At 35.7% G+C, this 15,065-nt stretch overlaps 1 protein-coding gene across 6 annotated transcripts in view; it reads right to left on the bottom strand.

Moving 5' to 3' along the window:
* eml2 (EMAP like 2) overlaps nucleotides 1-15,065 on the bottom strand; it is a 38,363-nt gene that overhangs the window by 12,211 nt on the left and 11,087 nt on the right. For 3 of the 6 annotated variants that reach the window (XM_022664818.2, XM_007236827.3, XM_007236829.4), the window contains exons 4-8: nucleotides 13,835-13,939; nucleotides 5,314-5,357; nucleotides 4,380-4,509; nucleotides 3,216-3,365; nucleotides 7-76 (exon numbers count right to left, since the gene is read on the bottom strand). In XM_022664818.2, coding sequence (XP_022520539.2) covers nucleotides 7-76; nucleotides 3,216-3,365; nucleotides 4,380-4,509; nucleotides 5,314-5,357; nucleotides 13,835-13,939 — 499 coding nt within the window. Of the gene's footprint in view, nucleotides 1-6; nucleotides 77-3,215; nucleotides 3,366-4,379; nucleotides 4,510-5,313; nucleotides 5,358-9,254; nucleotides 9,393-13,834; nucleotides 13,940-15,065 lie in introns of those variants that run through there. The other 3 variants (XM_007236828.3, XM_007236830.4, XM_007236831.4) reach the window with 3 other exon arrangements.

Here is a 15,065-nt window from a genome sequence, read left to right as displayed (position 1 = left end):
TGCTACCTTCCCATCTTTGGATGTTCCAGCAACTTGCCCTGTCGCAATGGTGACCATGTCTGGATGGACAGCCAAACTACAAAGAGAACATTGTTGGTGGTCAGTGAGGATTCCTGCCCTCTTTTTATTCAGTCTGGTCAGCAGACAAACAGGCATTCACATTAAATGTTTCTATTCAGCTTTTTGAAATGAATTCCCCAACAAACATTCAACTAATAAATGGAGATGTCCAGGAAGGCAAAAAAAATACAGTTTTAAAGCTGAATTGTACAGCAAAAAAAATATTACGTAAATCAACTACACACAGTCCAGTCAGAATATGTTCAACACAGAAAAGTTTCTACACTTATTATCGATTTTATCAGCTGCACCGACCACATAGGAGAACTTTTATTGTCCTTTAATTAGATAATGTAATAAATCTGTTTTTCTGCAAACATTATTATGCTCCTTTTATTCTGTTTTTTAATGCTGTTGATCTGTGGACGCTAAAATACAAGATGATGATCCACACAAACTGTGCAGAAACAGATGAGATAGAAGGTGGATCAGCTGCCTTAGGAGTGTCTAATAGAGAAGACAGTGAGAGAACACAATGTTTAAAAACTTCAGCAGTACTACTGTGTCTAATCCACTCATACCAGAACCACAGAACACAGCCAAATAATAACATTTACATTTACACTTAAGGTATTTAGCAGACGCCCTTATCCAGAGCGACTTACAACAGTGCTTCGATGTTACTTTAAATATCCAATACTAGTTTGTAGACTAGGATCGAGGAATACACAAAGCTTGATCATGTTTAGAACCCTAGGAACCTTTTTTTTATTAGTTTAGGAACTCTTTGAAAAGATGAGTCTTCAGTCGACGTTTGAAGACCGCGAGTGATCAGCTGTTCTGACAACCAGTGGAATTTCATTCTACCACCTTGGTGCCAGCACAGAGAAGAGTCTGGATGTTTGTTTTCTGTGGGTTTTGAGGTATGGAGGTTCGAGCCAAGCCGTACTGGAAGCTCTAAGAGCTCTTGCTGTAGATCTGGCTTTGACCATTGCCGTCAAGTATGAAGGAGCTGGTCCGTTTTTTGCCTTGAAGGCCAGAGTCAGGGTTTTGAGTCGGATGCGGGCGGCAATAGAAAGCCAGTGGAGGGAACGCAGCAAAGGAGTCACATGACTGAACTTCGGAAGATTGAAGACGAGTCGTGCTGCCGCATTTTGAATTAATTGTAGTCGTTTGGTGGCTCGCAGTGGAAGACCAGCCAGTAGAGAGTTGCAGTAATGAAGTCTTGAGATGACAAGAGACTGCACAAGCACCTAAGTGGCTTCCTGAGACAGAAATGGTGGAATAACTGCTCTGTGGTAGTCCCCTGGTGTTCTGACCATTGAATAAAGTATAAAGGTAATAAAGAGCACTTACTCTCGTAACACCTCTAACCAACTAACTACTTCTAACCACATTTCCTTCTTTCTCTCCTTTCCTCCTCAATACTAAAATTTCCCTTTGGCCTCCTTTACCTTAAACTTATACCATATTCTATATGTACATCATTACTGTTAGTCGCCTTGGACAAAAGCATCTGCCAAATGTAATGTAATGTAATAAAGTATGTAAAGAAACAGAAGTCCTCAGTTATAGCCTTTACCCTGTATTTATAGAAACACAAAGTGCTAGTTTATGGTCAGTGAAGCTGATTAAATCGATAGAGACAGTGAAAACAAGTATGAGGTCATGAGATTCTGACTGGACTGTGCAGCACATCATTGCTACAGAACCGGCTTCAACGCCACATGTAGATCAGATAAGAGGCGTCCCATATTAATAAGAAGATAAGCCTAAGGTTTTGCATTAAATAATCATATCTAGGTGGTCAGGCACAAAAGACAAAGCACGCAGTAGACAACAGCCATAGATTCCAGGGCAGGGTCATTTGAATATAGTATTGAAATAGCTTATCTAGGAGATAGCAGTCTATTATATGATGTCATGAATAATAGGGAAGAGCTGGCTATTGGGAATGCAAATTAGTTCATAAACCAGCTTCACATCCTCTCTTTAGTGTGCACGGACAAGAGTTGCGGATAAAAACTGGGGCTTAGTTGATTTAGAGATGTGATAAATGTAGAACACTTGTATGACTTTAATATGTTATAAGTGTGAGGTTTATTTGCATAAGGGACAGGAGAAGATCATGATCTGTGAGTTAAGGAAAACAATTGGGTTAAATAAAAGTCAGATTCACACACAATGAGGCTGATAGCACGTTTGGTATCTAAGATTTGCTTCAACATTTCCACACTATAAATGGAGCTACTAAGCAAATGTAGCTTCCAAATAATGGACTCTCTTAATGTAAGTTTTGTTAAATTGGTAAAAACATCTTCTCATTTAATGTTTCTTTTTTTCCCTACATTGTAAATACATGCTGAAGTCATCCAGGCTGTAAAGGGACACATAAGGGATTATGTAAAGTCCTTAGTGAAGCATTTAGGTGGGTTCTTATCTAGGGTGCTGTTAACCTGCAATTTCTGAGGCTTCTTTTTTGAGTGTTCCTGATGAGAGCCAGTTTCATCATACTGTTTTTATTTGGTCTTTGAAATTGAACTTGTAAGTTCTTGATTTTCTTTTCTTTACTTAGTTGAGAAGTTCTTGAAATAATATGGATTAGAACATTAATCAAAGAGGGCTATTCACTGTATATCAATTCTACCTCTTTACAACTTTACAACTGATGCTCTCAAACAAATTACTCAACAAGGTATAGCTGTTATCTAAAAGCCATTCCAGAGGACTACCTCATAAAGCTGACTGAGAAATTGCCACAATTGCAAATCGTGTCTACTTTGAAGAATCGAAATTATAAACCATATTCTGGCTTGTTTAACACTTTTGTTAAATACATAATTGTAAAATTATAAATAATAATGTTTTTCTTTATAGTCTGGATGACTTTAGTATTAATCTACAATGCAGAAAAATAAATAAATAGTGAAAAAACACTGAATTTAAGGTGGGTCTGTACTTTTGACTTGGTCTTGCATATATGTATATCTGAAAACATTTTTTTTTTGTTTTTTTATTTTTTTTTAGTTTTAGTTTGATGCTAAATAGTGTACGTAAACATGTTACCTGTTAGCTACTTTACCCTCAAAATCAATCATAACATGATAAAAATCCTAGAACACCATAATGACCCACTACATTACGTAGATGTTTACCATTTGACGTCATCGTTGTGACCCAGATAGTGTCTCTGCTGCTGTTCATCCACATTATACAGCACCACCACAGAAGCGTTGAAGTAGACAATCTCTCCCGTGGGAAGCAGGTAAAGGTTTGAGCGGCAGTCTCGGCCCCTGTAGCCATACCTGAACAACTGTGCTAAGGAACATAATGCAAGTTGAGTAGGAATGAAGTCTGAATTGGGAGACATTAAAATCATTAATTAGTGATGTTCTGTATAATGTTCATTGTGAAGAGATGACCTTTGCATACAATCAATATGGAGACAAATGTCATGCCAATACTGAGCTTTATCTGGGGCATAAAGAAATTATAATATACATCTTTAAAATTAAACACTGTCTATAGCAAGTAACTTTTGTTAGCAAGCAACAAGATTCAGGTAGAACTGTGTTTGGACATCGGACCACTCTTATTGGTTCTTTTAAACACAGTGACTCTTATAAACATCAGTGTTTCCAACCACTGATGTGTGTCTGGGGTCAATGTTCTTTTGGAGGCCATACTTGTGTACAGGTTTCAAGCTGATAATTTGAGGTTATGCCAAAGAATTCTTATATCTTTTCATTATTGTATTCAGCCCTATGCTACTGTCACCACCATGCTTAACAGATTGTGCAGTGTTCTAACATGCCTCATCCTTACTGGTCCAAATAACTTCCTCCAGGAAGCTTTTTTTTTTTTTTTTGCAAATAGGGGTTTAAGTTACTAAATTTGACTAAATTTGATTTTAAATGTGTTAATTATTGAAAATGGGGTGTTGTAGCATCTTATAGTACATGGCAGGCCTGTGCACAGGCCACAGCCTTGCTCTTCATCCATTCATCTACCACCTTTAACATATATGTGGTACAACACAGAAGGAAACGACTTGTGGGAGCATTAGGAGTTAAAATTTTCAACTTGAAACTCCAATACTGGAGTCCAGTACTGCCATAACATGCATAACTCTTATGAGTGTATATAAACTATACATACAGTGCACATATAAAAAAGACTAAATACAGTTAAACTGTAAAAAAAAAAGTTAAACTGCATGAAAGTAGAATACCTGATACAATGAGTCCATTTATTTTACAGCGTAAAAACATGAATTACATCATTAGTCACAAAGCATCATCATCATCTATTAAGGATACACCCACTGAAGTTTAAGCTTGCGCTCAGGCAGCGCAACCTTGTTGTCAAGGTTGTAGCCGTCCCTCAGTTGGTCGGGAATGTGCATGGTAACGGGGCGTCCACGCAGAAACATCCTCACATACCCATCCTCTGTTCAACAAAGCACACAAACAGGAGCTGCTTTACAGAGCAAGGGATTAACTTTCAGCTTTCTTCAGTTATATGTTGTTAAGCCATTATTGTCGATCATTTTGACAATGAACATGAATATATAATAAACTAAAGGGTTTAAAGCCTCAAGTCAGTTATAGCCCATTATCCTACATGCCTCAGTCTTATTCAGGGCACGATGTCAAACCATAATGGTCTTCATCTTCATCCTTTGTTTAAAAAAAAAAAAAAAAAAAAAGTCAGCAAATTAGGCTAGTCTAATTTCCATGGAACCTTTCCTATTCCCTTGGGCTTGAGTTTGCCTTTCAACATGATCAAATAAAACAGCATTGTGGGAAGAGAAGAGATGTGTAATGGGCTAATTAAGCATGTATACTGCCTCTAACCAAGGGCAGTGGCTGGTTTTGCTCTGACTGAACACTCTACATGTATTCTTACTCCATGTTCAAAGGCTTTAGCAGTAAAAGGTGGCACAAAATGCACAATTCAAATACTTTAAATAAGATTTAAATATATAAAATCACAGATTACATTAAAAAGTATATATTTTTTTATTGATTTCTTTAATGTATTGTCATTTTTACCAGTCTGTGATGAGAGGCACTAAGACGACTGGTTTGCCAATCCAGAGCCTACTAGTTCAGCACCAGGTCCAGGACATCTGATGTCTACTGTGTTTGTGTATGGCGTTGACACGGTAGTGTCAATACATGAAAGACCTGAGGGCTAGGACGTGTCTGACAACTGCCAGTGTAGAGAGTCAAGGTCGGATGGAATACTTACTGTGCACAAACTTACCAGCATTGAGGGTACACTCTTTGGTTTTGCTGAAACATAAGAAAAAAAAAAGAATCTTTAGTAGCATATATTTCATATTAGTAAATTATGAAATACAGAGGTTGGCAGTAACTGCATACATTTGCACAATAGACAGAGTACTTATTATTCTTTTTAGACAATATCTTTACTTCAGTTTTTTTTATAGGAAATTTGAAAAATATAGGAAAGTAATCTACTTTTAGTCTTTTAAATTTCACTTTCAGTGTTTCAGCACCTGAAATAATTTGCCTTTGCTTACATAGCAAACATCACAGCTTTAGCATTTCATTTTAGACCCCACAAAAAAAAAAAAAACATGAAAAGAGAACAAACATTAAGCTCCTTAGATGCTGGATACAGCAGGTGTATGATTGTGTTTCTCTTTACTTTTCCATAGAATTTTTTTTTCTTTACTTCTACTTCAGTCATTATTGTTTTGGAGCAACTATTGATTGGTGGAGCTAAGCAGCACTAATGTTTAATCCATATGTTAGTAAAATAAACAGCACAAGTACCTCACAAAAGTACTGAAGCGAAGTTTTGTAAAGAGTAGGAAAGTTGAGTTAGGTCATCTTCAATTTGTCAGCCGTGTTTTTGCAGAGGCTTAAATAATTTAGTAAGCTCATCCTTTATTGCTGAGCCTGGCCAGCTTCATTCATAAAGCACTAATGTGCTGGACAGTTGAGTATGTGCCAAAGCAACACAGGAGGAAAAGGTCAGTAATTTGTTTCTGAAAACTTTCAGATGCAAAATGGCCGTTTGGTTTATAGAGGCCTGTAGAGAAATACAAGTGTACTGTAAACATGATTTAGCAGTTGTGTGTGCCAGACTTTAACCATAGAATATGCAGTCAAAAGGTAAATGCGTAACAATAAGTGTAAAAGAAGGAAAACAAGTAAAGTCTGTGGTAAAATTCTGGCAGCAGTGAGATATATGCAGGCAATGTATAAGAAATTAGCACAGAATCAGTGGTTACCAGACTTTCAACATAAGATATACAGTTGCATTGAATAAGACATTACAGTATGCTTTTTTGGGGAACTGAAAGGTATATTACTGCTAAAACAACAGCTTGCACATTTACCAGTGAGAATAAACTAATAAATGTAAACATTTACAGTGTTGACTGTAATAGTACATATTTTTTATTATGAACAAAGTAGTACACAATTTTTTTTATTGAAATGATGAATTCTATTCCAGAAAAGAAAAGTTAAATAATGTTTGGCTGGTTTATACATTTGTTATTTCACTGTTAAAGAAACTGTATTCAGAGTTTAAAGTTTTTACTCTCATGGTGTTTCACCATGAAATTTTTTTACAAGGACCAGCTCCCTCTGTGCCAGTGTAAATACATTACAGATGTCAAGTTGACTGTCAGGCTGCTTCATCATAGCAGACACAGGTGACACCCACTGACACAGCAACACTCAGCAAAAAAAACTTAATGCTGCAAACAATGCAGTCAGCAGCTTTCATTTACAAAATAAGAGACCACTTAAAAATGACGAGTTTCTTTGATTTTTCTTTGATTGAAAACCTCTGGAATATAATCAAGAAGAAGATGGATGATCAGAAGTCATCAAACCAAGCTGAACTGCTTGAATTGTTGCACCAGGAGTGGCCTAAAGTTATCCAAAAGCAGTGTGTAAGACTGGTGGGGCAGAACATGCCAAGATGCATGAAAACTGTGAGAGCTTGTAAACTTGTTTTCTTTGCACTATTTAAGAGCTGAAAGCTCTGCATCTTTTTTGTTATTTGAGCCATTTTTCATTTTCTGCAAGTAAATGCACTAAATGACAACATTTATATTTGGAATTTGGGAGAACAGTTGTTCGTACTTTATAAAATAAAACAACAATGTTCATTTTACTCAAATTTATACCTATGAATAGCAAAATCAGAAACTAAAGTAGTCTTTAATTTTCTTCCAGAGCTGTATATAAAATGTAATGTCCTTTAAAAAAAAAGTTTGTGTGTGGCACCAAAGAAACAAACTCATACAATGCAATGAGGAGCCTGTAGCCCTTTCCAAAATCAGGACAGTTGGCCTAGAATTATGTAAACCACAGAAAGCCCCCAATTAACGCAGAGCTTCAATCAGAAAAGGCCACAAAGGACAGAACATCCTTCCCATAGCTTTTTCCAGCAGGGTGCATACACTACAATAGAAAAGTGTTAGAAAAGTGAATTTTTAGACATATGAATGTGAATAAAAATGTGTGTCTTTGTTTATTCAAAGAAGAAAATTACTAAAGCCATAATATGTCAAGCTTGTGGTTAGCTTGGCTTTTTAAATTCAACATAGAGAGCTGAAATATCCTGTTCTAACTGACTTGATATCAACAGATAATGTAAGAAGATTACTAATCTAAGCTTTCAGTGGGTGGCCAGATATTCCTCATTACCTGGTGCTATACTCTAATATAATGTTCACACAGGATGCATACAGCATATAAAGGTTGCATTTAAATGATATCGAAACAGAAAGTAGTACTAAAAGATTGCTTATTAATAGACTTAAGCTAAAAGATAAGACATATAGTTGTTGATTAATAACACTTGCATAAAAGTACAAAGTACATCAACACTGAATTTAGGGATGTAACCAAAACTATTCTGCTGAAAATCACACCAATTTTGCTTTTTCTTAAAAAAACAAGACAAAAAACCTTTTAGGCTATTTCATTTATGCATTGGTAAACAAAAAAGAGAAAAATAAAGGAAAACTTGTAAAAAAAAAACATGTTTAGTATTCAGTATTTGTCTTTCAGCCAACTGTTTCATTTAGTTTGGTTCCATTTCAGCCAAATAGTTTCATTTCGGTGCATCCAAATGAGATTATATATAACCTTACGCTTGGTTTATTCCTTCCCACAGAACACAATCAGTCCAATCTGCAGCTAAAGAGCATGAGCTTCTGCAGGGAGTCAATATGCTTAATGCATGTGGCTTAGCGGGAACAAAGGGTGGGGGGCAATCAATGGTCAATCAGTAGAAAATGCCAAATCAGCGGTTTACTAATGCTTCCACTGAGCATCAGGCTTTGCACGCAACATGCATGCTCTTGGCACTCATGCAGCATTATTATAAACAAGAAAATAAAAGCAGATGCTAATAAAGGCATGCACATTTTTGCTTTATGACTCATGTGCAAGTGTTTGAAGTTTTTAACAAATTCAGCTGAAGCAGTCAAGCGAGTTGAAAGCCACAAGCAGGGATTTCAGAACCACAAAGAGGATGAGTGCAATTTTTAAACAAAAGAAGGAAGTTTTGTACTCGGTAAAAAACACACAGTATAAACACAGACTTAGAGTTAGTGACAAACATTAATCCCTACTTCCCCACATTTAGTTTAATTATACTTAGATTATACTTAAAATGTACAACATGTACAAAGATTTTTAAAATAAGGCTTCTAAAGCATGTAATCTTTGAGTCAATGGAAATACGTGGCACTACAGATTCAAAGCAAGCAAAACAGCTTTAGGAATCACTGTAGCTTAAAAGTAAACAGATCATTTTTGATATTTTTTTACATGTTTAAACTTGTCCGGCACAAAACATGTACTGTAACAAACTGTAAATCCAGTAAAATGGCATAGACTGATCTTAATCTCTATCTGTTGTAGGGTTTTAGGTTTAAGTATGACACCATTTGCCACCAGTTGGTTCACATTATTATTTTTTGGGTTGTAATTTTTGGATCTTCTAAGCATGTTGCAGATATTGGGCTTCATTTAAAATCTCTATAGTTTATACTTTCAGGCATCTGGAAACAATGTACTAAAAATGTACCAAAAGTTTTAACCTACTTCAGCATGCACTAAAACCTTCAAAAAGTTCTCCCCAAAACAAAACACTTCAAAACATTAGAAACAGCACTGAAAGACAATTGGTTTTACCTGTTAGATTTCTTCATTGTGCTTCTTTCTTTCTTTTTAGAAAATGAACGGTGCCAACAGGACTTTACCAACCCTTACAGAGAGAGACCTACCCACAGGCAGCACAGAAGTTCCTTGTTTGACTGAACTTAAGCTCAGTACGTGTGTAACTCTCTCCAGCCAATAGTAGCACACTTCCTCACTCTGCATGACTGCCCCTTTCCAAAAGAACCCGCCCCCGCCCAAACACACTTCAGTGCAGTAACATGAAGAGCTTACTGGTGGTGGGAGTAAATGATCTGACAGGGTGTTGGCTAAGCGACTGTACAGACGTTTCTATGTGTTATTGAAAGCTTTATCTCAGGCCATCATAAAGCTGAATGATCCTGTTTCCTCTCCCTGCAAACAGTCTGCAGGTGTTCTGCTGCCCGGTGTGTCTGATGTGGTGTTTAACTCTTTATGTGGCTAGCTTAAATAAAAGGTAGAGGTTGTTTGTGAAATCCAATCTCCATCCATGGTTTTATGTTGCACCACAGTTGCTATGTAAGAAGCCACACCCTCAGTTGTACTCTACTTTATATATGTAGGACAGCAGGAATCACTCTGGGAGACATGTTATCTGTACGTTTGGTAAACAAATGTTCACTGTACTCATAGCTATTTACTGTGTAGGCATAGGGAACTAGGCATATGTATTATGAATATAATTGATTATTATATAATATAATATTACACATTTAACATTACAGTAATTGAAAAAAATATGTACAGTTTTAAAGGGTATATTATAAATAATATATTTCTTTTTTAAGGCTATTAAGGACGTATCAGAGTGCTTTCAACAAATAAGCCATCTCATTTCGGAGACTTCCAAAGATCTCCAAAAATCCCTCAAATGGAAACTTTTAGAGCATTTCCATAATTATGTTCACAACACAGAGAACTCAGTGGATATTTGGGCTGGAGTTCGGGGCAGCTTCGCTAGGACGCTATAGACAAGGTGGTTTATTCAACAGGCACCTTTGCAACGTCAGGGAGCAGTTATCTCCAGCCATACAAGACCAGCTTTCCATCTCTTTGAATAAGAGAGACCAAAATACTTGAAACGGGTCAAATTACCACTATTACCAATATTCCAAATCACAGAAAAAAGCTGATAAAATCCTCATAAACATTATATAGCTTTTGACTCAAAAATGCATAAAAAAGCATAATTTTATGGCTTGTTAAGGCCATTGTAGAGTTTAGATTCTCTGCCTGAGCGTGAGCCTGAGCCCGACCTGATGCCCGACCCAAACTCGAGCCAAGATTTCCCACCACTTTCCTCAGGCCGGGTTGAGTCGGGCTCAAAAAAATGGTCTGTGATGTAGGCGTGTGTTTTTAATGCTATTTTTAAAATAGAAATGTAGGTTATATTTGATATATCCACAGGGACTCCCGAGTTAAAAATGATATTTTCAAATCAAACTGTGTTTTAAAAAAAGTTGCACAAGTCAGAATGTTATAATCGCGCCACTCTGGGATGCACACGTGAGCTCCTCCATTTTTATTTATACATATTTCTGCAATAATAGGTCTATGCTTCTTCAGTGTTGCAATGTTCATTAACATCATTCTGAATAGATTTTGCTCATTCAAACAGCCCAAAAATATTTTTAATACGCTCAGTTTTACGCTCTACTTAAAAAATGTCGGGTTTAAAATCAGGCTCTGCCTCATAATGACAGTTCATGGGGCGGCGCGGGTCGGGCTCAATCTAAGCTCTAGGCCACTGAGCTTCTGATTTTGCAAACAATGTCCATCATTACATTTTCAATGAACATCAGACATATAAAAACTGCAATTAAAGTAAAAATATATTTTTGCTGCTAATGTACCATATGTTTTGTCGATTTTAACTAAATATATAATTTTTCAGAAAAGCTAAATAAAAAGACTCTGTCACACCGTTCAATTTACACCCTGTAAAACTCAGTTCCTGTGATATTATCAAGTAAATGACACCATACATGAAATTTATAGTGTCACCTGTGTCACGTTTTTTATTGTATAAAGAAGATTGGCTGAACATTTCAACTCTGTTATATTAATTAATTATACTAAACAATTGTTTAGGGGGTAAAACAATAATGCAAATATTAGAGCTGAACAGAACCTGTCAGTACGACATGCAGGACAGTTTTGTGTCCTTTTAGCTCTGAGTTTTTATTTAAACGGACAGTGGCTTGTGTAAGCACCAGCATGGTGCATTTGAGTCAGCAGTGAAGTTCAGCAACGAGAAAAACATGAGCATGCACTCTTGTCATCACGGCACCATGTCACTTTCATGAAGTCAAGAACTCAGCATATTTCTGAGAGATTATGCTTTTAAACAACCCTCACATTCTCTCTTATAATCGCTCAGGACAGATTTTTATTATGTTTGTTGTCTGTTCTGGTTTTGTTTTAACTGCGTACTACTAATCAATACTAACTATTTTTGATTTTGAAGTATGTAGTACAGATAAATATTTCAAAGTTGAGTATACTTAATTATTCATATTACATACATTGATAACAAATGTTTTTTTTAGTGTGGTTATGATTATCTACTATTATCCTACTTTTACCCTATGCATGTCTGGAACAATACTCAAAAACATGATGGATAACAATGCAAGTACACCAGCAACAGCAGCTAGACAAATTGAAGTGACCTAAAATGGCACAGCAATGCTTCACCACTTCCTGTTACTACAAAACATCTTAGAACAGTCATATTTTTTGTATTAACTTTCTAAATTCACACAATTAAGATAAGTATATAGATTTAACATATAATATTAGCATATAGTATGCATGGTGATCAAACATCAAAGTGATCAAACACCTAGCCACAAAACATGTTAGCTTAAACTTAGCTTAAACCAATTACATGTGTAAAAAAGTCATTTACAGAGCCATTAAAGAGTGGAACTGCTTGCTTGTTCCATTTCTCAACACCAATATCAAAACAAGGTTTAAAAAAACTGATAAAAAACATAGATGAATATCTGTCTACATGCAGAATGGTGGCTATAAGGGATGGATTAAAATAGTAATTAGCAGTCATACCAGTCATTTTCTTTAAAATTTCCTTAATCCTACTATTATTATTTTGTGAATTTGTGTACATCTAGTATACAAAAATATTGTTGTACTTGTCTTTCTTTGTGTTTTGATTGCTTATTGCTTTGTTTTGTGTATTTATTTATTTGTATAGACCTTTTTTGTCATGTGCATTTAACTATGACGTGTGATTTATATTTGTCATGTTTGAGATGTCAGTTGGACCGCAGGAATAATAGCTGCTATTGCGATAGTAGCTAATGAGGATCCAAATAAAACAATAAAACCTGAATTTGAATCTGAACTGGCTAGCGGTTTGATCACTGTGATGCTTGACTGCATGTTAAAATATGTAAATAAGTTTTTAAGAGACCATTTCTTTGACCAAACTAGGAAAGGACAAAAAAACCTTAAGGTTTTAGATTTGGATAAACAATTATTTAAAGTTAACTCAGGCTACACTACCTACCATAAAGAGGAAGCCATCACTAGCTGCTACCAAATTCCTGAGCAGACACATGGTCAAAAGTGCTAATTGGACCTTCTAACAGGACAATGATCCTAAGCCTATCTCAAAGTCCACAAAGGTTTCAGAAGAAGTCCTGGAAGATTCTGTAGTGGCTGTCACAATTATCTGACTTGAACCCCATAGAAAATCCTAAATTAAATATGAATAAGAAGGCGACTGCAGCACACAAACCCAAGAATATTAGGGAAATCAAAGCCATTGACCATGAGGAATGAGATAAGACTCCTCAGAAACCCTGCCAGAAGCTGCTGTCTGGCTATGCATTATGTTTGCAATAGGTCATAACAGGAAAATGGTGCTAAAATGCTTTTCTCTGAAGGTTTGAATAATTCTGAGACTGCAGTATTTATTGAAAGTAGCATTTTGTGTTGAATTTGGATGAATTTCTTGTTATATTAGTTGTGTTAAGCTGTTGATATTGCTGTTGTTTGATTGGTTTATTGGAGACAGATGAAAGTTTTAACATTTTCCTAATAAACCTAATATGCAATGGGGTTTAAACACGCACATGCAATTAAAGAATAAAATAAATAAATAAATAAAAACCCCATAATTTATTGTTTAAATCATACTTTTTATATAAATTAATAATATTGAGCCTCGTTGAACAATATTGCTTTAAGAATTGTGTTGGTGTATGTGGTCCAATTAGCAGTTCTAACGCACACAACACTGTGCACTAATAATATAACTTTATGTAAAATACAAAGGGCAACAACATGCTTTACTAAAGGATCAGTTTTTTATGCAAATAAATGCAGATTTTGCCTAAATTTTTTAAGTTGCAATGGGGGAACTCCAGGGGAACCAATAGCACCTCCTAGCTAACTCAGGGCTACCGATAACCAATGAACTGAATGTTTCAGCTCAGTCACATACAGTACATTGAATTACTTTCCTGACTGTAGCAATAAGTATTAAATATGGAGACTGAAATTACGGTATGCACCATGGGAAATAAATTGTGGGTTGAGTGCGTGAATACCTGTCTCTTTTCCCACTGGTAGAGCTGCTGGATGAGATGGTTCTGCTGCGTGAGTCTGCCATCTCTTTCCTGGCTGTGGACAAACGCTCTGTGGACATACTTTTTCTGACAGATGAGCAGAGAGAAAGAGAGAAAGAGAGAGAGATAGAGAGAGAGGGAGAGAGAGAAAAAAAAGAGGGGGAGAGAAAGAGTTTAAAGCATGGCATGGGAAAAAGTGCATGTATAATTTAAAGAAGCGTATAAGCCCAGGGGAAATAAAAGAAAAGAAAAGAAAAATGAACTAACAAAGCTCTAAGAATTAGACAGGGAAATAGGGGTTACCCAGGCTACAATATTACAATATAATTTTTTAAGATATTGTCTAATGTTAATATTCCTTCAGATTTTTTGCATTCAAAAACATTTCAAAAAACACCAAAAATACAGTATGAATATATATTTTCCCACAGTTGACTGAAAGGTGCAGGTGCTTGCTTTTAATTACATTAGAAAACCACAGATCCAGCAGGCACAACAGCTTTCAGTAGGCCTTCAGGCCGGTGAATTTAAATTTTTCATTATACAGTACTGCCACCTTATGGCAATATGTAAAAAATACAGCAGTGAAACAGCACCACAAACACCACCATTAGAATTATTAAAAGTATACTACTGATTCTACTCCTACTTTTATTAATAGGAATAATAATAAAAAAATATGATATTAATTATTTATATTACTTTATGTGACAAGGATACAAATAAACACCACAAAACTTTCAAAATTAAGAAAACATATGTCAAAAAAATAAATAAGTAAAATAAATGTAAAGTAAAGTAAACTATTTATGTTTTTATATCAAAAACCTTGTTTTTCTTCAATAGAAGGAAATTAATCTTTACCTCCAACAAAAGGTCAAAAGATTTCTTTCCAAGTCATTTTGAACCATTTCTATTTGTCCATTCGTAATGAAATTGTGACACGCTGTACACATCAATGCCAGACATTTAGTGTCAGAAATGTAAAATTATTAAAAGTACACTGACAGTCAAAAGTCATGGAACAGATGTGTGTGTGAATTGAGCATGAAATGCTACCTCAGGGGATGCTTTGGAACACCCACAGCTGCATAGGTTATTTTATGAGTGAGGCTGAACACCTGCTTGCTCATGACAGGGTATTGTGAATTATTGTGAGTTCAAGCATGGGCTGATGGTGGGGGTAAGTTGTGTACAGTGGGTGGTGGTGATT

Source organism: Astyanax mexicanus, chromosome 18 (assembly GCF_023375975.1).
Source record: "Astyanax mexicanus isolate ESR-SI-001 chromosome 18, AstMex3_surface, whole genome shotgun sequence".
NCBI classification, from domain to species: Eukaryota; Metazoa; Chordata; class Actinopteri; order Characiformes; family Acestrorhamphidae; genus Astyanax; species Astyanax mexicanus.
The sequence above is the reverse complement of the archived record's forward strand: the minus strand, read 5'-3'. Positions and strand labels throughout refer to the sequence as shown.